Source organism: Melanotaenia boesemani, chromosome 17 (genome assembly GCF_017639745.1).
Source record: "Melanotaenia boesemani isolate fMelBoe1 chromosome 17, fMelBoe1.pri, whole genome shotgun sequence".
NCBI classification, from domain to species: Eukaryota; Metazoa; Chordata; class Actinopteri; order Atheriniformes; family Melanotaeniidae; genus Melanotaenia; species Melanotaenia boesemani.
This window is the reverse complement of record NC_055698.1, coordinates 1,393,451-1,416,995: the sequence shown is the minus strand read 5'-3', so window position 1 is coordinate 1,416,995 and position 23,545 is coordinate 1,393,451. Positions and strand designations below refer to the sequence as shown.

Here is a 23,545-nt window from a genome sequence, read left to right as displayed (position 1 = left end):
GTAATCCAGCCTACTGGAGATGAATGCATGGCTGAGTTTCTCTTGGTCTTTCTGGGAGACTAAACTTTTAATTCTGTTGATGTTTCTGAGCTGGTAAAAAGCTTCTTAGTGAAGCTTTGATGTGGCTGCTGAATGTCAGATCTGAGTCTATCAACACTCCAAGGTTACGAACTTGGTTGGTGATTTTAAGAGCCCAAGTCTCCAGGTGTTTACCAATGCTGACCCTCTTCTCTTTCTACCAAACAGAATAATCTAAGTTTTGTCTTCATTTAATTGTAGAAAATTCTCCTTCATCCAGGTATTTATTTGCTCCAGACACTGACACAATAAGTCTATTGGACTGCAGTCATCTGGTGACAGAGACACATAAAGTTGTGTATCATCAGCATAACTTTGATAACTAATGCTATAGTTCTGTAATATTTTACCCAAAGGGAGCATATACAAGTTGAACAGAAGAGGTCCAAGGACTGACCCCTCGGGGACTCCACAAGTCATGGCCACTCGCTCGGATTCATAGCTGCAGATCGTAACAAAATAACTCTGGCCTTCTAAATAGGACCTGAACCAGTTAAGGACCGCTCCAGAAAGTCCAACCCAGTTTTCCAGCCTGTGCAACAGGATTCTGTGATCTACAGTATCAAACGCAGCACTGAGATCCAACAGAACCAGGACTGATACTTGACCAGAATCAGTATTTAACCTAATGTCATTTAACACTTTGACCAGAGCTGTTTCAGGGCTGTGATGAGGTCGGAAGCCGGACTGAAATTTATCAAGATTTCCACTTTCATTTAAAAAGTCATTAAGCTGGTGAAATACAACTTTCTAAATAATCTTGGAAATAAAAGAGAGGTTAGAGACAGGTCTATAGTTGTTCATTATAGAGACGTTTAGAGTCCTTTTCTTTAGGAGGCTTAATAGCAGCTATCTTTAGTGACTTGGGAAAAATGCCTGATGCCAGTGAGCTGTTAACTATCAGTAGGAGATCACTTTCTACTGAGGTAAAAACTGTTTTTAAAAATTCAGATGGTATCATGTCCAGAGTGCATGTTGTTGATTTCAAATGCCAAACTGTTTCTTGTAGGACTTTTAAATTCACCATTTTAAATTGCAACATGACATCAGAATTATTTCCGGGTTTTAGACACAGACTAATTTTCTTGTTTGACTGTGTGGAATTAATATTTTGCCTAATTGTTTTAATTTTTTGGCTAAAAAAGTTTGCAAATTGGTTGCATTTCTCAGTGGAAAGGAGCTCTGGGCTTATCTGTTTAGGAGGATTAGTAAGTTTTTCAATCATAGCAAACAGAGTGCGAGAATTGTTGACATTCCTGTTAATCATTTCAGATAAATGCAGCTCTCTGGCCTTCACAGCTCATTGTTATAGTTACGCAGGCTTTGTTTGTACAGCTCATAGTAAATTTGAAGTTTATTTTTCCGCCATTTCCACTCAGTTTTTCTGCTTTCTCTTTTTAGGCTGGTAACCACAGTGGTGTTTCTCCATGGTGTTTTCTGTTTGCTCAAGTTGCTCTTGATTCTTATTGGTGCAACAGCATCCATTACATTCAAGACTTTCAGATTGAAATGATCCAGGAGTCCATCAACTGACTCTGCACTGGTTGTTGGTAACATAGCTATGGCCTCCACAAACTTAGCACTTGTTCTTTTATTAATGTACCTCTTCCTAACGGAGAAGCAGGTTGGTTGGACATTCTGAGTGATCAGTAAATCAAACAAAATACAAAAATGGTCAGACAAGGCCAAGTCAGTGACCACAACAGAAGAAATATCCACACCCTGAAATAACCAGGTCCAGAATGTGACCTCGAATGTGGGTCGGTTCTTTTACATGTTGCCACAAACCAAACATGTCCAATATGGAACAAAATTCCTTGACATTACCATCCGTCATGTTATCTATGTGAATGTTAAAATCCCCAGTTAAGATGAAATGGTTAAAATCAGTAGAGATAACCGACAATAATTCAGAAAATTCATCAATAAAATTTACACAGTGTCCTGGACGTCTGTAGATGATTAGAAATAGGATTTTAGGAATGCCCCTTAAAATAAAACTAAGATATTCAAAAGAAGTAAAATCACCAAATGACATTTCTTTACACTGGAATGAATCTTTAAATAAGGCAGCTTCTCCTCCCCCTTTCCTCCAGTTTCCACATTTATCCATAAAACTAAAATGAGGGGGTGCTGTTTCATTAAGAACTGGAGCACTTGTGTCTTCTGTTAACCATGTTTCTGTCAGAAAAAGAAAATCTAAACTGTGAGAAATGATGAAGTCATTAACTAACAGTGATTGTTGGACAGAGATCTAACATTTAGTACAGCTAGTTTTATGAAGTTTACTTTGGTCTCTGTTGTATTCTGAGTTATACAAGGTACAGTTAACAGATTAGAACCATTCACCCCACAAACTGACCGTGTTCGATTCCTTATTTTACTAACACAGGAATCCTACTGGGTCCAGGCTTGATCTCAGAACAGCTGTCAGTAGTAGCAAAACTACAGCAAGGACCCTGAACGCATCATGGCATGTTATCTTTGTTGCGAATTTTGCTGCTCTGGGACCCTCCAGCACCTCCTCCCGTGTCCTGCTCGGTCAGTACAGATGATCTAATAGGAGGATGAGGAGGGGGAGGAGGGGAAGGAGGGGGGGCCCTGTATTTCTTGGTAGATGGTGGTCGCTGGGGTTCAGACCTGGATAGAGACATCCTTTGAAGACCTTGGGTGATGTGGAGAAGAGGGTCTGGTGAGGGGGGAGAGCTGGGAGTTGATCTCCTCTCTGCTGTGTCCTTCGCTCTTATCTGTACATCATGTTTGGGTTTGCCGTCCCAACAGCATGACGCAAGTGTGCACCAAGTAATCTGCATCCAGTTAGATTTGGATGCACACCATCAGGTCTGAATCGCTCCTTACAGTTCCAAAAGATATTGAAGTTATCAATGAACTTTATCCCATGGGTGATACATGCGTTTGATAACCATGTGTTCAGGCCAAGAAGTCTACTGAAAAGTTCAATCCCTTTACCTGCTGTAGGAATGGGTCCTGAAATGTAAACATGGTGCTCCAAACTGACACAGTCTCTCCAACAGCAGAGAAAAGTCTTTTTTCAGGATCTCAGAGCCAATTTTCCTCCTCAGAATATTAAAAGACCCTGTGTGGACAATAATCTTCATACCATCTGGATGTGAAGCCAGAATGGTCTAAAGATCTCTGTCAGTTCCCTGACTGATGTATCAAAAAGTGTTAAATTTTCCGTCTTTGCCATCCTCACATGCTGTTAGAGAGTCCCCAATCAGAACTGTGTCTATTTGTTTTTGTGTGGAGGCGCCGATAGCTTCTCTAGTCCTCCTGTTTGTGGAATTTTGGCCTCTCCTCCTGGTCTGGTTAGCCCTGGGCTGAGTTTTAGGGCTATTTCTTGAATTTTGATATATCCTTGCATTACATTCATCATCATTCATTTTAATATGACTCAACACATCATATTTATTATGCAGTGAGACTTCAGGTGGTGGAGTGAGTGCTGGAGCTTTAAATTTCCTGCTGGATTTACCTCTGCGGCGAACAACATCAGACCAGGTTCTTGCTGGGGTTGATGACTTTGGTCTGGCACCAACAGTGTTCCAGAAGGAGAGATCAGTCTGATGGTCCGGTTTGGGATTTTCCTCAGCTATTCCAATGTCATTTGAACACATCCAGGGAAGTGTATCAGCCAGGTCTGTAGCGGGAGGCTCCACATTCGACATGCCTTCTCGTATGAAGATTTGACTCAATCCATTTGACAACTCAGTAGCATGTACAGAAGCTACTACAGAGTCAATAAATTCTTCATTCACACGAATGTCTTGCAGTGTTTCAATCCTCTTCTCCAGCTGTGTTATCCTCAAAGAAAGTTGCTCAAACTCAGTGCAGCTCACTGATACTGCAGGGTTAGGAGACATCATTCCACTAGTTCTCCGATGGCAATCAACTAAATTTATCAAAAAATATATTTGTTCCAGTGATTTATAAGTGACCAGGAGTCCTTGTTCCTAAATTTCTTGCCGGTAAGAGATAAGAAAAAAGAAGAAAAAAAGAAGAAAAATGCAAGCAGAAAGGAGAGCAAAGCAGGAAGCGTCCGCACGGCAGCAAAGCAGGAAGTACACCTGTACCATGTGACACCTCGAACCAAGTTGTGGACTGAAGAAAGTGTCAATTAAACTATCCATCCATCCTTTTTCTGCCACTTATCTGGGGTCAGGTCGTGGGGGCAGCTGCCTAAGCAGGGAAGACTTCCCTCTCCCTGACTATATCCACCAGCTCGTCCAGAGGGATCCTGAGGCTTTCCCAGGTGAGAGATATAGTCATTCCGATTTCGGCTGCTTGTATTCGCGATCTTGTTCTTTAGGTCACTACCCACAGTTCGTGACCATAGGTGAGTGTAGGAACGTAGATCGACCAGTAAATTGAGAGCTTTGCCTTTTGGCTCAGCTCCTTCTTCACCACGACAGACCGATGCAGAGTCCGCATCACTGCAGACGTCGCACCGATCCGCCTGTCCATCTCCCTCTCCATCCTTCCCTCACTCGTGAGCAAGACCTCGAGATATGTGAACTCCTCCACTTGGGGCAGCCTTGGTGGAGTCATCGAAGTCAGTACAACTGTATCTAGTTGGAACAGCTCAACCTCGCACACCAGCTCAGGCTGCTTCCCCGCCAAGGAGGTGACGTTCCATGTCCCTAGAGCTAGCTTCTGCAGCCACCAAGTGTTCGCCTTTATGCCCCACCTCCAGGCCTGGCTCTAGAGGGGGGCCCCGGTGACCCACAGCCAGGCAAAGGAAACCCCTGGATCCGCATATTAGGCTCATCATAGGGGTCTGTTGAGCAGCACTTTGTCTGGTCCCTCCTCTAGAGACCATTTTTCCAAGGGTGACTCTACCAGGGGCATAGAGCTCCTGACAACCTAGCTCCTAGGATCATCAGGATGCATAAACTCCTCCACCACGCTAAGGTGGCTGCTCAGGAAGGAGTCAATTAAACTGATGAGCGCTAACTCCTCTGACCTATCGCTGAACATCGAATGCTTTATGAAAGACGTTGATGTCACTGGGAAAATTTGATTTGGTCAGTTTGAAGAATGTGTGGATATTTTGGCCCGGGTAGAGCCTCCTCTGCATAACCGGTTGGAACATGCCAAGCTGAAAAAGGAAGACATCTATGTAGTTGAGATAGTTGGTGAGGCTTTCAGAATCTCTGCTGTCAAAGAGAGAATCAGCAAATTCTTTGGGAATGAGCTAAGCACCACACTGAATGCTGATGAAGCTGTGGCTAGTAGATTTGCTGTGCAGTGTGCTGTACTGTCTCCTGCCTTCAAAGTCCATGAATTCTCCATCACAGATGGCATTCCATATCCATTCTCCTTGAAGTGGCATTCTGCTGCAGAGGAAGGTTTAAGTGATTGTGAGGTATTTCCTGAGAACCACGCAGCACTGTTCTTGAAAGAACATTTGCTAGCAACCAATTATCATTTCAGATTGAAGAAAAGCCTCACATTAATAATAATAGTTTTTGGGAAACAAACATCTGTGCGAGACGGTGTTTCCAGGGTAACTACTGAACGAGCTTGGAGTAGATGAGTATATGAAAACAGAGCGGGCGGTGCCTTTAACATCACAGGTAGGCTATATTTCCCTTTGTTTACTTTGTATTTTGTCTGCTTTTCACAAGGCTTATTTGTAATAAGCCTTGTAAAAAGCAGACTTTAAAGGTAAACATATAAACTTCATCAGGAAGCATCCAAGGAAACATCTCGATTTGCAGCTACAGAGGAGCACGACTAGCTGCGGGACCTTCGACGATAGAAAATAAAGCTGCAAGTAGCCGACTACTGTCATTTATGATTGTTATACTTTAAATTATACCATAATCTTGTTACCTAAAGCAATGTTACCTAACAGCCCCTTTTACCATTTATATAAACTACAGAAGAAGATATTAACATGTGGTAGAAAACGTCTCCTTTATTAAAATATGAAAATGAGTCAGGGATGGCAGACGTGCAGTGAGGAAACCTTGTCAACGCCACCACCAAGTGGTGGGAAGCTGTATTGCTACTTATGTCTCTTATGTCTTCAACTGATGAGTTAAGTGGCCCAGCGACCCTCAATATCCACAGATGCAAAACTGAAAGTTTTTGTGGCCCTCTTGGTGGCGCTTGAGACCCAAGAATGGGCCATATAGTTAAGAAACATTGATTTTACACCATCATGGAAAAAGACAAGTTAATTTGCTTCAGACCAAGTAGAGGAACACACATTTTACTATAAAGAAAAACTCAGATTATCTTTACCAGTAGAAGGGAACCAACTTTGGTTTGTTACCTGGGCCGAAGGGCTGCAGGAACCAGGTTCTTCCTGCCCTGCCTGGTGAGCTGGCTGCAGGCTGTGAGGGGTTGAAGGCTCGGATGGTTTTCACATCAGCCTTGTTGTCGACTCCGGTGGGGATCTCTAGTACAGGAATGAGGGTACACTGATCCAACAGACCGTCCGAGGTCATTACTTCAGTGTAACCTTCCTCACAGCCGCACACACCCGCCTGACAGAGGACAGGAAGCAGACAGGTTATGAAAAGGATTAAAAACATCCACCTCTACCTTCATCTGCAGACACTTTTCTGATACAGCTGATCAGATTCAGCTCAAGTCACCAGTCTCAGGTGGATGATGTTTTTCTTTGTTTGTTTTCAGACCGGAACGATTTTTTTAATTATTATTATTATTTTTATTTTATTTTATTTTTTACATCAGGAATCTGTTGTCTTGGTGAACACTGTAGGCCTCATCTCTCCATCCTGAACTCACCTCTGTGCACACAGACCATTGTTTTGTACATGGTGGGTTACAGGATCGGTCAGCGATTGGTTTGGCTGTTGCCAAGCAACCACCTGTAAAGAAAAAAAGCCAAGAGGTCAAACTGATGTGGTTACTGATATTTAAATCACTGAAAGGTGTAACACCTGTGGCACATCTTTGGCTTCAGTCCTATGAGACTATGTGGCTTACATCATCATCTGATCCTCTCCCAGGGTTTTTGGTTTTATCTACAGTGTTCAGACCCACAGCTCAGACACAGTGATCCTGGGTCAGTGGATTTTTTTTTTCCTGAACTTCAACACAGTTTGTATTTGTTCATATTTTTGAACATGTTTTTCATTGTTTACACCATGGGATTACATGCTAAGCAGCAAGAGGGGGGTAAGAGTCAGAACTACCACCTACAGCACCAAATAACAAAGATTATCAGGAGGAGGGTCCCTACTGATAAACTGCTGAGTGAAAGCCTCGCACAGCTGAAGCCCAGTGAGGAAGAGGAGGATCCATGGAAGGATAAGTCCACTGCGTGGCATAAACCACATAAGAAAAAAAAAAGACTGGTGTAAAGCGGGCTTATCGGTTTCAGGCGATGCAAAGAGGAATTCAAGATGCAGGTAGGTCCAGCATAATAGAAAAGCCATAACTATGCGTGTGGGTTAGCAAACAGGAACATCTTACAAACTATGGAGCCATCTAACTGGAAAAGTGTCTACAAAAGATTCCAAGAACAACATGAGGTTTCCAGGTCCATTGTGAGGCTGCTGTCAGAGGTTTAAAGGCAGTTTAAAATGAGGTGTATCTGCTGAATGCAACATGGTGCATTAAGGAAACATGATGCTCACCAGTGACATTCTGTCCGTCTGAACGCTCACACCACACTTGGCGAGATGAACTTCTCCACGGTCCAGTCCTCCACTTGTATTCAAAACAATGGCCACCTTGATGGACATGGTCAGTCAGTTTTATTTATCTTTAATTCTGTTCTAAATCATAATCATTGTATGCTTGTATGCAGATGGGAATAAGTAACCTGTATCATTGTCATAAAGTACAAAAAAACTTCTGATTACTAAAGTCTGAAAGACTGGCATAAATTATGCAAAAAACATCTGAAAACATTGATTATGTTGTCTTTTAACCTATAAGAGCCTGACATGACATATATGTTACATACAGTTTCTGTAACAAATCCTGTTGAACACAATCTGATACTCCTCTTCTGTCCCCTAATAGATACCCAGAAGCAGAAAACCACATTATAATATTTTTAATTTATCATGTGGTAATAAATGCTGCCAAAACAAATGTTCATTTTTTTGTTACATTTTGTTAAAGGGCCAAATAAAGACCTCATATTTTAAAAATTTTGACTTTTCTTACCATTTTTTCATGGGTCGGGCCTTAATGGGTTAAAGACCGTGTCTACAGCATGAGGAAATTTCTACACTGCAGTGACCACAACTCTTCTGAACTGACCTGCACATGGCCGAGCCTCCAGCTCCTGTTCTGGACACTGCAACAGGTTCTCTGGATCCTGGGCAACAACAGCTCTGGATCGGACCTGGACCGAGCCGAAACCAACGTCATCACCGTTCACACAGCTTAGCTGGCACGGACTCCAGACAGTCCAGTCTGTCAAGTAGCACTCGCCTACAAGACACACACACATATATAATAATTATAAAAGTCTAGAAGTTACATGCACAGTGGTGCATTTACGGGAGCGTAGAGACATCACCCAAATAAAAATAAAAAACAGAGGACCATATCACATTATAACTAGATATGTTTTGTGTTGAAAACATGGAATATAAACCGTATTCGTCTTTGAATGAGGAAACTGTGCATGCAGTAGATCAGAGAAATGTCTCTTTTGCCAGATGGGATTACTGTAAGTTGTACTTTATACTAGACTGAAACAAGGAGGGAGTGGGCAACGGTGGAACTTGGAGGACACTGCTGCACCTTTCACTCGCCATAGATGACCAGACAGGACTTCATCTTCGTCTCGTGTCGGCATAATTCTCCCAGTCCCAATGGTGCATATAGTCAATATCATTTTAATCTTAGTTTTCAGAAGACAGCTAGGCCATAAAAAAACCACTGGTACATGTTAATCAAAAGCAACACACACACCCAGACACACTGCACGGAGGCTGGTGACGTACCGTGTTGCTCATTACGGTGTGTACAGTAAGTCAGAGTTGAACAATTACAAATGAACTGAAAATGTTTCTGCTTAACAAGAATAAAATACATAAAATGTATTTTGCAGTATTTTAGCTATTGTCCCTACAATAGCTAAAACTCATCACGCTGTAATGTAATAAGTTCCCAATATTTTTTAATTTGAGTGACAGCTGCTTATCGCTTATCGCTGCTGACCCACTGTGATTGGTCGAATCATTGGCTCGCCCCAGACTTGACGAGATGAACTTCTCCACAGTCCGGTCCTCCACTTCTGTAAGTACATAGACACTGCCATGTGCTCTAGAGTCTTTATTTGGACTTTTATTTTGTACCGTATAATTGTTTCCTGAAGTCAGAATTTTTATTATGGAGTCATCTAGGAGTGATACGGATGTTGCTAATCAGTACCAATATACTCCATAAATGATGCTAAACATAATGAGACATACAGATAGTGAATGCGAAGAGAATCTGTCACAGCATCACTGCTGATGATCTGACGATCTGACTATCAGTAAGAACTGATAGTTGAGTCAAATATGTTATGATTTTTTTTGTGTACTATATTCAGAGTGGTTATCTATAGCTTCCTGACTTTTTGCCTCTTGCTTTATCCTCTTCTTTTATCTGTTACCTTGGTAACAACTAAAACACATTTTAGATTTTTATCTTCCTCATCTATCAGGGGTCACATCATTTTTTACAAAAACAAAAAAGGATGTTTTTGCTGTTGTACTTTTATTACATATATATTATACTTTTATAATATTTTCTATTACTATTATTATTATTATTATTATTATTATTATGATTTTATTGTTATTATTATTATTATTATTATTATTATTATTATTATTATTATATGACAATAAAATAATAATAATTGGACCAATGGAAATCACTGTCCTCATTTCTATACTTTTGGATCACCATGTTCTTATATGGTTATTTAAATATGAGTATATTTGATCATTACCTAGAAATAAAATAACAGAAAAATCTGTTTTACAATTTTGTGCAAAGCAGACAGATAACCACCGTATGAAGATGAAGGACTGCATGAGAAGTGAAAAAACCTCTGTTACATTTTAGATGATAAAACAAAAGTGAATAATTGTGTAATCCTTATATCTATGCACCACTCGCTAGACATACTGTAGTCATAGAAGACTCAACAAAACAATCAAACTTTGTTTTCCTTTCGGCTTCATGATTTAAAGATGGTCAGATCATAAAAAGAAGGACGTTGTTGGGATAATGAGGAAGCTGATTATTTTGTGTCCATCACAGCTGTAAATAGTAATTTGAACTTTATCTCTAAAGTCCTGAATTTAAATAAAAACATTCAATGATAATTCAGTTCTGGCATTTCTCCCGACCACTCAGCTCATGCTGAAGAGCAGCGAGGATCCATAGATGGAGGAAACGGTTGTCCAGCCAGATGCTATCAATCCAGGGGCTCTGACACAAGTGGAAACAAAAACATCTTCTAACACACATGCGCTCATTTTTACTCTGAGCACAAACTCAGAAATCAGACAACGGTTCATTATCTGACTTGTCCTGTTAGTTTATTAAACAAAATGAGAAGAAAAGTAGTTTTGGTGAAAGGTCTGTATTTATATAGCCCTTTTCTGTACCTGGAATGATACCCAAAGCGCTTCACATTAAACGTCACATTCACACACTGATGGCGGAAGCTGCCATGCAAGGTGCTCAACCACGACACATCAGGAGCAGTTTGGGGTTCGTTGTCTTGTTCAAGGACACCTCGATATGAACTCTCCGGGCCAAGGTTCGAACTGGCAACCCTCAGGCTACAAGATGGCTGCTCTACCCCCTGAACCACGCCGCCCCTTTTCTTCAGTTTTCTACCTGAATGAACAGAGACCCTCTCTGTGGTTTCAGGATATATAATCATATTTATCATAATGTAGGTGAAATTCAAATTTGGTAGCAGCTACTTTCACCAGAAGTTGTGTGTGTCTACATATTTGATGTGTTTAAAATCAGCTGCTACATCTGAGAATGTTTCCATCCATGGACCTTCTGTTTGTGTCATTTTTAAAGACATAAAATAGAACAAATTTACAAATAATCAGCTAATTAATCACTTTCAACTACAAAGGGTCATGTGATTAATTGTGATCAGTACAACTATCAGGCTGTAACTCAATAGCCAGGTGGACTCAGGGATCACCAACTCCGGACCTCTTGGGCCAGAGTCCTGCAGGTTTTAGGTGTTTTCCTACTGCAGCACACCTGATTAAATGAAATTGTTTTGTGTTCAAGCTTTTAATAACACATTGATTTGGCTCAGGTATGTTGCAGCAGGGAAACATCAAAAACCTGCAGGACTGTGATCCCTGCTCTAGAACATCCAACTAACAGTGATCCAACCATTGCTTACCTCGTTCAGTGTCTCACAAGTGGAGATAAAGAGCAGGTTAATACACGGTTATGATGCTGTTACTACACACACCTCCCTCACCCCACATTTCCAAATCACACTACTGATTTTAGACTGATTTTCATTTTTACTTCTGTATTTATTGATCAACACATTACAGATGATGAGAAAGTGGGTTGATGAAATGGAAAACATTTTACTTGTGTGTGTTGTGTGTTTGACCTACCAGGACAGGGAACAGTGCAGGAGTCCTGCAGAATGATTTGTGCTTCTCCGTCCACTGAAGGCTCTAGATCGCCACAAAGTTCATCATCCACCATGTTGCTGTCCTGCTGACCCGAGCCGTCCGACACAAAGCATGACACATTCCTGAAGCGCACTCCTTCTCCACAACGAGCCCCCTGATGGAAGGGACGACACACCTATGTAAGTAGGATGTACTGTATCTAACCCAGGGGTGTCCAGCTCCGGTCCTTGAGGGCCACAATCCTGCAGGTTTTCGACGTGTCCCTGCTCCAAAACCACCTGACTCAAATTACTGAGTCAGTGTGCAAAACTTAATAGGCTGTTGGATCTATTTAATTTGAGTCACAAGTGTTGAAGCAGAAACGCTGAAAACCTGCAGGACAGCGGCCCTGGAGGACCGACTTTGGACACCCCTCTAACCCATGCAGATAATTCACTGCACAGAAATCATCTAAGAGACTCTTAAAGGGTTTTGTTTCCTGAAAGCTGAAGGACAGGTAGGCTACAGCAGCAGGAGACCACACCAGGTGCTCCTTTCAGCTAAGAACAGGAAAATGAGGCTCTGTTGCACCTTTGGGATGTGGTGGAACGGGAGATTCTCACGTGGATGTGGAGCCGACACTGACAAACGTTCTGCGTTGTTTGGAACGCAAACCGCGTTTAATGCGTTTTTTTTAACACATTAATTTTGCACCTTTTGTTAGTGGATCTAAATATTTTTGTTGCAGATGAACAAGAGATTGGCGGCTGACTAACCTCAGACTTGCACTCAGACCAGGAGCTGTATCTCCAGCTGTAGCATGGCTTCGCTAGACAAGGCTTCCACTGCTCCATCTGGGATGGGCATGGCCTCCCGTCACCTTGAGGGGCCTGGATCACTGTTCTTCTTCTCCACAATTTACCTGTGGAAAAGCATGTAAAAAGGGGGGGAAAAGAATGATTTGAGTGTAAAACTGAACCTGAACTCATCATGGTAGCTGGTGAAGGTAATACAGCGTCTCAGCCGAAATCCAAATGATGCAAAAATGCAGAAATGAAGTCTTTTGAAAGAGGTACTGATAGTAGATCTAGAGCTTTTATATATGGAAAATAAAACTCTGATTTTTCTTTTTTAACTACGTAAATCCATCAAATTTGGAGACTACACGAGTCTCCAAGCTTCTGCAAGGAGAATTTTTTCTAATCAACTTGTTTAGTCATGGATCAACCTGTCGTATCCCAGTGTCACAAAATTTGTGTTTTCTTGTGTCACGCTGAATGAACGTGTCTATAAGTGAATATAGAATATAATCAGAGTAGAAAGTCAATGACTGGAAGAAGTAATGGTAATTTTACTAACAAAAGAGTAACTCATCTTTAAGTGGGCAGCTTAAAAGTACCTTTTATTAGTACTTACTGTTAGAAACAATAACATCTGAGAATGAACTACCATTATTAACTGAATTAAAAGAGCAATACTTACGATGTTGTTTCGAATAAGACTTGTATGTATCTAAGTCATACCTGCCAGGCCACAGGTCTGCGTGCACTCGGACCATGCCGACCAGTCGGACAGCTGGCAGTTAATGGGACATTCCACAACACAGGAAGCGTTCATCTGCCACTTCCTCTCCAGACCCAGCTGCAAAAGGCACAACACCGGTTTCATTCAATCGTACAAATCTTTAAAAAACAAACAAACTGGGAAACAGGAGGCAACACATCCAACCTGCTGGCAGAAGCTGAGCTCAACAGATTTGCCATCACTGCGAACACAGTCCAGCATGCGGGTTTTGATGCCGTTTCCACACACTGCTCTGTCACTGAGCTGACAAGTGCTCCAGTCTGCAGGGAAATTCACCGTTAGCAAACTGAGCGTGTGCTGCTTACACTGCTGGATCAGGAGGAAATGCAGCAGAGCAGTCTCAGCCTCACCCGTGATGTTGTAAGAATAGTGGAAGCAGTTGTTGTTGACTCTGCAGGGTTCTGTCTCTGTCGTGGCGGGACAGGTCTTCCCTTTTCCCGGCTGGCGGAGTGGGAATGCCGCCCTCTCGCGTGTGCTGTTCTCATTACACGGCTGAGGAGCAGACGGAAGACAAAGTTTATGCTGGAACAAACCCAAACAAATTTCAAAATGCGGCTGATTTCTGGCAGAGATATTTTCATTTTACAACCACTGATCAGAAGTCTGAGCTCATGATGATAAACAATTTAAGGTGATTTCTTTCTTGTTATTATAGAGGCCAAAGCCACAGCCTTTAAGTTAATGGACTGAAATACAGCACTTTTCTAGTCACTCAAAGTCTGAAATGCAGGACAACCAGACTCAGAAACAACGGCCTGCACCTGCACACTGACTTTATATCGTCACCCACAGTAAATATTGTTTACTGTTTATGTGTCTTAACATTTATAATGGATGTTGCACATGCATCTTACGTCTACCTCATGACTGGTTTTTGCACTGCTAATCATTCATTGTTGAATGTGGCACAACAGCGTATGTAACGCACAGCACATTCATGTACATAGATTATTTACTCAGAGTTTTTTTATCTTTTTTATCTTTATCTCTTTATCTTGAGTTCTTTTTATTCTTTATTTTATAATCTTTTATGGAATTCAGTGTGGACGGCAAAGTAAGAACTTCATTGTTTGCTAACGGGCAAATGATAATAAAACACTTTGAATCTTGAATCAAAGCGCTTTTACACCACATTCACACACACACTCATACAGCACATTTACTGTAACATACTGAGTGATGTGCTCTATCACACACTTTTATTCAGTAGACACATTGGGAGGCAATGTGGGGTTCATTGTCTTTAAGGACACATTAAGATATACTAGTATCCTGTATTATTATTCCTCAATATTAAACTTCAAATTAAGCTGAACATTATATCAAAGGGTGCGTCTTGATCAGGAGACGTGTGTTTTGATGTTTGCTGTCTTTCGATTTTTACAAAAATTGAAAAAACTGTCTTTTTTTTTTTCCAATTGAAGATGAATGGGATTCTGCCAACATGAGAAAATAACATAACCCACTTTAGGATCCCTGCAGTTCAGGCATACTTTCACTTAGAAATGTCATTTAAAGTTAAAATAGATCACGACTGATAAAACTTTTGCCGTCTGAAAGTTTCTGTTGATGGTTGTTTACGGTTTTGACACAATTGCAGTTTAAGTTTTATGAAAATTCAGTAATGACCATCAGATCCTCCCAGCTACGATGGGTGACATCACACTCTGAATCTGTCCTCAAAATCATGCTGAAATCTTCTCAAACAAACTTCTTTCACGTATAAAGTTTTTCCTGTACGTACACATGTTAGATATCTAAACACCCCATCTTTGTATTCTAGAAACAAATACATTCTACTCTCATCTTTAAAATCAAAATCTCACCAAAATGCCAAACAGCTAAAAGTAAAATAATCAGACAATGGTGAGAACATGACCTTTAACTTTTTCTGAAGGATGAGACGCGAATAAAAAGAGGTGTTACTGAGAAGAGGAAGCAACATGTCAATGTTACCAGAGAACATGGGCTCCATGCTCCCCAGTCTGATAGCACGCAGTCCTCAGGGCACGGCAGGCGGCTCTTGCGGGTCCCTAACGGCATCTCTTCTGGGTCACACAGATAGTCCTCCACCTGCTCAGAGGGTCCATCTATGGTGTTGAGCATACACCTGTTCACAAAGGGATCCCGGTAGCAGTTAGTACATGCCTCGTGACTGGGTTTCCACTGCTGATCAGCAAGAAGCATCAGTATATTTACAGTGTGACTCTGGAAAACGAACTTTTCTGTTAGAGAAGACTGCTGCCTTAACAAGATGATGAAGGTCTGAGACTTTAGTTCAGATATGACTAGGTTAAAGAGTAACAGCCCCCTGCTCAACCATGCTTAACAGCTCTGTTCACAGCTGATGTTTTTAAGGGGGGTGGGATGAATGATTCTGCTGGCCTGTTCATCAGAAACAGGAATTTAAAAGAAAACTGACGTATCTTCCAGATCTCACCGGATTTTTCTGGTCTGAACTCCTTCTCCACAGTTGCTCTTCAGGTCCACGTTGCTGATTTTCCAAACACTCCAAGGCTCTGCCATCCAGATGTACTGCCCACAGTCACTGTGGCAAGGCACCACCTCATACACCTGAAACACACACACACACACATGAAACCTCAGCAACAGGAAATGTGTACTTCAATGCCTGTTTGTATCTTTGAATTTTAGAAATAATGAAAGGATTGTACACTTTTTTCACTTCTATGGTTCACATGACAATCCACATGGTCCTCATTAAGTCTTATTTTTTTAAACAAAAGTTCAGATGGACGTGAAAGATTTGAACACATCATCACCGCAACCAAAATGTAAAAAGTAATACGATGTTTTTTTGTTTTCTCCTCATTTTTCACTTGATGTGCTTTTTATTTTCTAAACTCTGACTCTCATTTTATTAATATCAAAATTCGTTATTGTCATGTTTATGTAAACAAATCTAAACTAGATGCTGCTGCAGTTTAAAAACAGCGAACCGTTAAAAGTGGCATCGAAACAGACAGAAGCCACATTTTGCCTGTTTAGGTGCGTAAACATATGAAGGGTCAAACAGCTTTAATAATTAATAATAATTCATTAAAAGCAGTAAAACCTTAAATGACAATAACATGTATACGAAATCATTTAATAGCCAATGAAATAACAAAAAAGACATTTATTTATTTATTTGTTTGTTTGTTTGTTTGTTTGTTTGTTTGTTTGTTTGACTTCGTTATCATTTATTAATTTAATGTTATAAGTCTCAAAATAGTTAATTTGAAAAGAATAAACAATAAACAGAGAGCACAGCTGGCTTACCTGAGCCTGTGGATGAAATCCGTTTGCAGCAGGAAGAAAAGAAACAGAAAGATGAGAAGTTTCAGGACTGAAAACAGACGTGAGAGTTCTGCTCAGACACGAGTCCAGCAGGTCACCTGGTTGACGTGGTCCAGCTTGGGACATGGCCTTCCTCCATTGTAGGGCTTTTCTCTGAGCCACTTGGAGCGAACTTTGACCCCACTGCCACATGACTTGCTGCAGCGCGACCAGTTGGACCACTCGCTCAGTTTGCAGTCAGACGGACACGGGATGATGCAAGCCTCCTCGATGTAACCTGTCATTTATCATGGAGGAAGAAATGTGTCCATTTACAACTCTGCTATAAATAAAAGAGTCTGCTATTTTTGGTCTGCTTGTTGTTTTTGTTGTTTATGTAATAATATATGTAGAAGCTGGAGCTTTTAATCCCAGTCAGCAGCATCATGATGTGTCTCAGCTGTCAGACTGGGAGGTAAAATGATGTAAAATGAATGTATGAATAGATGTAGCAGCATAAAGGTCGACCAGAAGAAGAAAGCAGAATTTATTACTAACAGAACTTTGTAGAAATAACACACAGATCAACAGTGACCAAACCTTTTCTCATCTCATCGTTCTCTCAAGTCTTGGCTTTCAGGAGAAAAAATATTGTTATTGAAACAAACACACAACAGAAACTATTTCCATGTTTCCACTTTTTCCTCATTTCCAGTTATTCCTGCTACTATTTACCTGCTATCCTCACTAAACCAACTCCAGCTCAGCTGCTTTGTGGCGCCACCGTGCATCAGAAACGTCTTCTTGGCTTTATTCCAGCCATAGAGGAGCATTATTTTTCTTCTTTTCACACACACATAGAACTTTCTGCTCACTGGTTGCAAACGTGATAAATAATGCTGTTATCATGGATCATTGTGGATTTACCATAGAGTCTCTGAGTAAACTGCATTTTGCAGCTGGATTGTAAACCTCCTGGACGGGATATGAATGCTTGGAAAACTTGCATAGATCACCGGCTAAGCTATCCATCAGCTTACCCCACAGAGCTACACGCTCCTGAGAAATGATATTTCGTTGTTGATGATATAAGCGAAGTGCTCGGGGGCACTTCGCTTATATCAGTGGAGGTTTATGGGTTAATGAAAAGTGATGAATTACTCTATGCAAACATAAAATGATAAAATCTAACCATGACTGTTGCAGCGTGATGTTTCCACTATGCGGCTGTCCTGGTCGTAGCACGCCATGGCCTGGTACCGGTATCCTTGGCCGCATTCCTTGATGTCACCTTGGACTTTCATTCCAAGCTGGCCCTCCATGTGGCTTCCTTCAGGCAGGATACAGTCAGACCAGTTTCCTACAGGCTGGGCATTGTACTTATTACAGGGGCAGTACTGGGTCTCACTCAGGGGATATATTTGGTTGTTTTTACACTTCTCGCGCTTTTTGCTCTTCCCTGAAGAAAAGCATAAAAGAAAAGAAAGAAAAAATTTGCTTGGTTTGGAAACTTCTTCACCTTCGTTTGCAGAAAAGCTTCAAGTTTAAATCTGACAGTTGTCTGGTTTAAAGGTTGATATAATCTGGAAACTGTCACTCACCGACGAGGATCCTCTTGCGGGTCCGGACCCCCACACAGTCGGCGGTGCAGGAGGTGAACTTGGACCAGCTGCTGAGCTGACAGTCGTCCTGGCAGGGCAGCTGGCACGGCTGTGTGAGCGGCGGCATGGGGCTGGACAGCTTCAGACAAGCTTCCACATCAGCCTGCCCACCATCCACCTTCCGACATGAAACAGCTACAGAGGAAGAAAAGAACGTTCTCAGCTGATGTTGATGAATCTGATGCTGCGTGATAAACCGTAAAACCGGCGTGCTGCAGTGCGATGGTGTTTGGAATTAACGCAAATTTCATGCAATTTATTGTCTTTTATTAAATGTTTTTCTTTTTATATAATGAATTCATTCATTTATTTTTATGGGTATTTCTGCATTTTTAAAATGATATATTGTTCTTTTTTATTTATTGTTATTAATGTATGAAACTTAATATATATGACATTTTTTCAATATATTTGTTATTTATTCTTATTAAATTATAGTTGGAATTTAGTGTTTAATCATATTTTATTTTTTCAGTCTTTTTTTCAAATTTTTTACTGTATTTATTTTCATTGTTATATAATTGTATATAAATGTGAACAAACCACTTTGTTCAGGGCACAGTGATGAACCCTGCTGAATTTTAACTGACATACAGGAGAAAACATAGGTAGTGACTTTGTAGAAGAATGCAATATTTTCTTATTTCTTACTTTCCTAGATCCACAATTACTCTGACTCACACACATCCAAGATTAGAAAGAAAGAATGTGAAAATGGGATCCGGAATCTGGCCATCTTCCAGCAATGTGAGACTGAATCAGGGGCTCTCAGCTGAAGGATAACAGTTGTCCTTCAGAAAGAAAAGGATTTTGGCCCTCTTGACATTTCACTGAGAAACTGAGTGAGTCAACTGAAGACTTGCATTGAACTCTGTCTCTGGTTTAGGATTATATTACAGGTAATGGTGCGTAATGATAAGAGCCTCCTGCAGTGGAGGATCAGGATGCTCCATCATTGGCATCAGATAACAGCTAAGACTTCAGTAGGAGTCTGAGGGCCTTTCTGAAACTGCTGCTCCTCCATCCCCGACACACTTGCACTCATTCTGCTCGTTCATGTGGAAGGTCTGCAACATTAAGCACCATCCTAAACCAATTAAAGTTGAGTGGAAGTGTCCTATAAAACACAGAGAGAACATGAGGGCTGACTCATGGAGGCGGTTTAACACCCTCTGTGGTTCAGCAGGGAGGACACTACCTTCATAGACCTGAGATATATTTTATTCCTGTTGCTGAAAACGATAACTTCTTTATGTTATTGTCTCCCTTATGTGGATAATTATTCATTCATAAACTAAAATTTTAGTTGAGAACTGTCTGGTTTCAGACGGAAGTACCCATAGCATTCCTGACAGGAATGCAGTGGTTAAGAAGGCCCTGCTACCCCTGCAGTCACTCTGGAGGCAAGCATTAGTGACTGGATTCTGGTTCAGGCATGGGTGGCCAGTGGGAGTTCAGGTCAGTAATGAAGTGCGGTGCCCTTTCTGGTTGATCAAACATCAGATACCCCTCAGCATTCTGCATTCTGGTCCATTTTGAGGGGATTCACTGTGCAAGGGCAGGGAGACCTGCTGGAGGAGGCGCTGCAGCTCATGAGGCAGAAGATAACCATGGCCCTGTACCACTAACAGGATGGCACAATGAGTCAGATAGCTGGATTGTTGTTTGTTTAGTAGAGTGTGCAGCAACATAAACAGAGAAAGATGTAACATGTTTAGACGTTAGCTGGTCATCCATCACAATGGCCAAGTTTCTGGCAGCTTTTGTTTGGAGAGGTACACTAATTGAATTAGTCATTTTTTTGAGAGATTATGTGTTGGTTGGCTAGCTGGAGAGGTCAAAAGTTCAGTCTTTGAGAGGTAAGTTGAAAGTAGTGATCATTCATCCATGTCGATATGTCAGAGACAAGCTGAGACTCGTACTGAAAGTGGGAGGTCATCTAGTGAACATGATAAGAACAGTCTGGCATTGTCTGCATAGCAGTGATACATACATCTTTAATCTTGATTAATCTTGATTTAAGCTTGATTATTGTAACAGTGTTTTTACAGGTTCTACCTAAAACATCAGTCAGACACCTGCAGCTGATCCAGAACTCTGCTTGCTCCAGTCCTCACTAAGACCAAGAAAGTGGACCACATCAGTCCAGCTCTGAGGTCTTTTACACTGGCTGCCGGTCCGTCAGAGGATAGACTTTAAGTTCTGCTGCTGGTCTAGAAGCTCTGAATGGTTTAGGACCAAAATACATCAAGACCTCTGGACCCATTGAGAACCTACCAGAACCCTCAGGTCATCTGGATCCAGTTTTCTTATCAGTTCCCAGAGTCAGAACCAGACATGGAGAAGCTGCATTCAGCTTCTATGCTCCACATGTCTGGAACAAACTCCCAGAAAGCCTCAGATCAGCTGAAAGACTCAGTTTATTTAGATCCAGGTTAAAGACCCACCTGTTCTCTTGCTGCATGGGACTAGTTTTTATTTAGAAATTCAAATCTGCATCTGTTGCTTTTAAACTTGAAATTTTAAACTTGACCATATTTTAGATCCGATTTTATTTAATCCTCTTTCTTTTTTCCTTGTTCTATTGTTTTAATGTTAAATTATGTGTCTTGTTTTCTGTAAAGAACTTTGAATCACCCTGTTGCTAAATTATGCTGTACAAATAAAAGTTGCATTGCCGTGCATGAAGCCATGCGAATGGATGCTGTATATTTGCAACAAAAAAGTCCCAGTATGGAGCCTTGGACCCCCATAAAGTAAAGATGTGCCTTAGATTCCCATCCCATATTATGGGATGATTACGGCATGATATGTGGGAGGGTAGAAGTGACTGACTGCTGATGGGTTGGGTTGCCAGGGGTGTCGCAATTTTCTCTCAAGCTACTCAGTTTGCAGCTTTTGGGGGTTGGTGGGGACTTGGTGAGCAATGGTTAAAACAGGTTTACCTCTGGTGAGGAAAATGAGCAAAGATGTAGTAAAGCAGAAGCAAACAACTGTGGAAAAGAAGGCTGACAGACAGAGTTCAAGGTTGTACTGGAATGAAATCAGAGGTGGTCGAGCAGTGAGGTTTACAGTAGACAGAAGACGGTTTGAAGAAGCGATCGGAGACTTGAATATGAGGTGAACATTTGGTTAGTTTTGGCTCAGTTTGAGTTCTTCACCAGCTTGGTGAAACCCAGATGAGATCAGATAAGTGGATAAAGGACAAATGTCAGCAGTACTTGTAAACAGTGGCTTTCCAATAAGTAGCTCAGGTAGGGAGTGTACAGGTGGGGTAACAGTGTTTCCAGGTATGATCCAAGTCTCAATGAAAGCCAGAATCTCAAGAGAAGATTGATTAGCGTGAGCAGCAATGACTCAGCTTAGTTAACTGAGGCTGGCACATCCATCACCTGCCAGCAGAAGCCCTTGGCATAGAGGCCATATAGAAGGCCGCATTGGGTGCCAGCTGCTGGAGGGGGTGCTGCTATGAAAAAAACAAAAAACAATAATAGTAATAATTTACAGCCCTGACTAGCTCCTGGCTGTTGTCCATTAACATTTGGGTTGGTGTGCATGGTGGATGAGGTGGGTGGTGGAGCCAGCTCTGCCTGCTAGTAGGAGATATCAGGGGGTGAACTCTACTGTAATGATTGGAGATTAGCAGGATTTTCTAGTGTCCTGGCATGGCGCTGCCTATGTGCACTGTGGATGTCAGGAATAGAGTTGATGCACAAGGCTTAAAAGGGTAGAGAAGGAAAATAGGACTGTTTGAGCTCAAGCAGTGACACAGTTTTTTCTTTGCACTTGTACAGGTAGACTAATTGACCATTAACTGATTAGGAATCTTGACATGAGGAGGGCTGAGGCACGTGGCCATAAGACTGCAGTCTGTAATGTTCCATGAGATTTAAAAAGATGTAAACATATGAATTGTCTCCAATTTATGGCTGTCCTTACCTCGGAACTGCAAGCCTGGGCACAGGTCTCCTGAGCTCCAGGACTGTCTTGGCGAACAGACCATGGGACCAGCTGACATCTCCGCCACTTGTGGGTTTTCCATCTACCAAAGAGAGCAGACAGGCATCAGGAATCTGTAACAGTCTCAGTTGATTATTATGTCAACAGAGCCCAGAGTGTACAGAGTTGATATTTTATGCCAGTGGTGACCTATCCAATCATCATGTCTGTCGTGTTTTAAGTAGCCATAGCAGTGAAGAAGGAAAACAACTTTCCACTGTTGCCGGCCACCCCGTGTGTGCTCAGGATGGGGAATTGAATCAAAGTCAAGGTTTGCTGCAATCCATTGGCTTTCTTTGCTAAGCTATTATCTATCCCTCTGTCAAGGTGGACATCTTTGGCACTGCTGGTTTGTCTGCCTGTCTGTCTGCCTGTCTGTCTGTCTGCCTGCCTGCCTGTCTGTCTGTCTGTCTGTCTGCCTTCCTGTCTGTCTGTCTGTCTGTCTGTTTGTGTCTGCCTGCCTTCCTGTCTGTCTGTCTGTCTGTCTGTCTGTCTGTTTGTGTCTGCCTGCCTTCCTGTCTGTCTGTCTGTCTGTCTGTCTGTCTGTCTGTCTGTCTGCCTGCCTTCCTGTCTGTCTGTCTGTTTGTGTCTGCCTGCCTTCCTGTCTGTCTGTCTGTCTGTCTGTCTGTCTGTCTGTCTGTCTGCCTGCCTTCCTGTCTGTCTGTCTGTTTGTGTCTGCCTGCCTTCCTGTCTGTCTGTCTGTCTGCCTGTCTGTCTGCCTGCCTGCCTGTCTGTCTGCCTGCCTGCCTGTCTGTCTATCTGTTTGATATGGCTGGAGAAAGCCTGGAAGGTGAAGGCAACAGTAGTACCAGAGGCCATCGGAGCTCTGGGGGCCGAGAAGAGTCTCCAACATGATACCTGGAAAACTGCACTTTTTCTCAAAATGTTCAACTATTCCCTAATGTTTTTTTTTTGTTTTGTTTTGTTTTGTCTTTTAAAAGTGCAGCTTGATAAGATACTTACACTTCTTTGCACTAAAACAGAGGGAAAAAATAGGATTTCTCATTTTTCATAGGTTGTTATGCAGTTATTTTCACTGGTCTGGCCCACTGGAGAGCACACTGTACTGAATGTGACCCCTGAACTAAAAGACCTCTGGTTAACAGCATAGAAAAAAATCAGTGAAGTGCCATCACTTAAATGAGCTACCTGTATCCATTACAGACAGAATGAGCTTCACAGTCTCTTTCCTGAGTCAGAACTTCAGGACAATCCTGTCCACCGTTGGCTGGTAATTGGATAACAATTCCGTTTCCATGAATTGCTTCTTCTTGGTGTTATCACCTGTAGAATGCCAAGAGAACAGTGATATTAGACAACGGTATT

At 41.7% G+C, this 23,545-nt stretch overlaps 1 protein-coding gene across 1 annotated transcript in view; it reads right to left on the bottom strand.

Annotated features, from left to right (window-relative positions):
• The window catches only part of thsd7aa (thrombospondin, type I, domain containing 7Aa), a 96,010-nt gene that overhangs the window by 8,023 nt on the left and 64,442 nt on the right, over positions 1-23,545 (bottom strand). Inside the window, 19 exon segments of the mRNA XM_041966910.1 lie at positions 6,380-6,593; positions 6,859-6,941; positions 7,713-7,808; positions 8,347-8,520; positions 11,697-11,871; positions 12,473-12,618; positions 13,220-13,337; positions 13,425-13,540; positions 13,631-13,772; positions 15,237-15,390; positions 15,721-15,854; positions 16,563-16,568; positions 16,679-16,857; positions 17,752-18,018; positions 18,161-18,355; positions 22,160-22,180; positions 22,183-22,262; positions 23,369-23,466; positions 23,469-23,503. Of these exon segments, the coding sequence (XP_041822844.1) occupies positions 6,380-6,593; positions 6,859-6,941; positions 7,713-7,808; positions 8,347-8,520; positions 11,697-11,871; positions 12,473-12,618; positions 13,220-13,337; positions 13,425-13,540; positions 13,631-13,772; positions 15,237-15,390; positions 15,721-15,854; positions 16,563-16,568; positions 16,679-16,857; positions 17,752-18,018; positions 18,161-18,355; positions 22,160-22,180; positions 22,183-22,262; positions 23,369-23,466; positions 23,469-23,503 (2,433 nt within the window).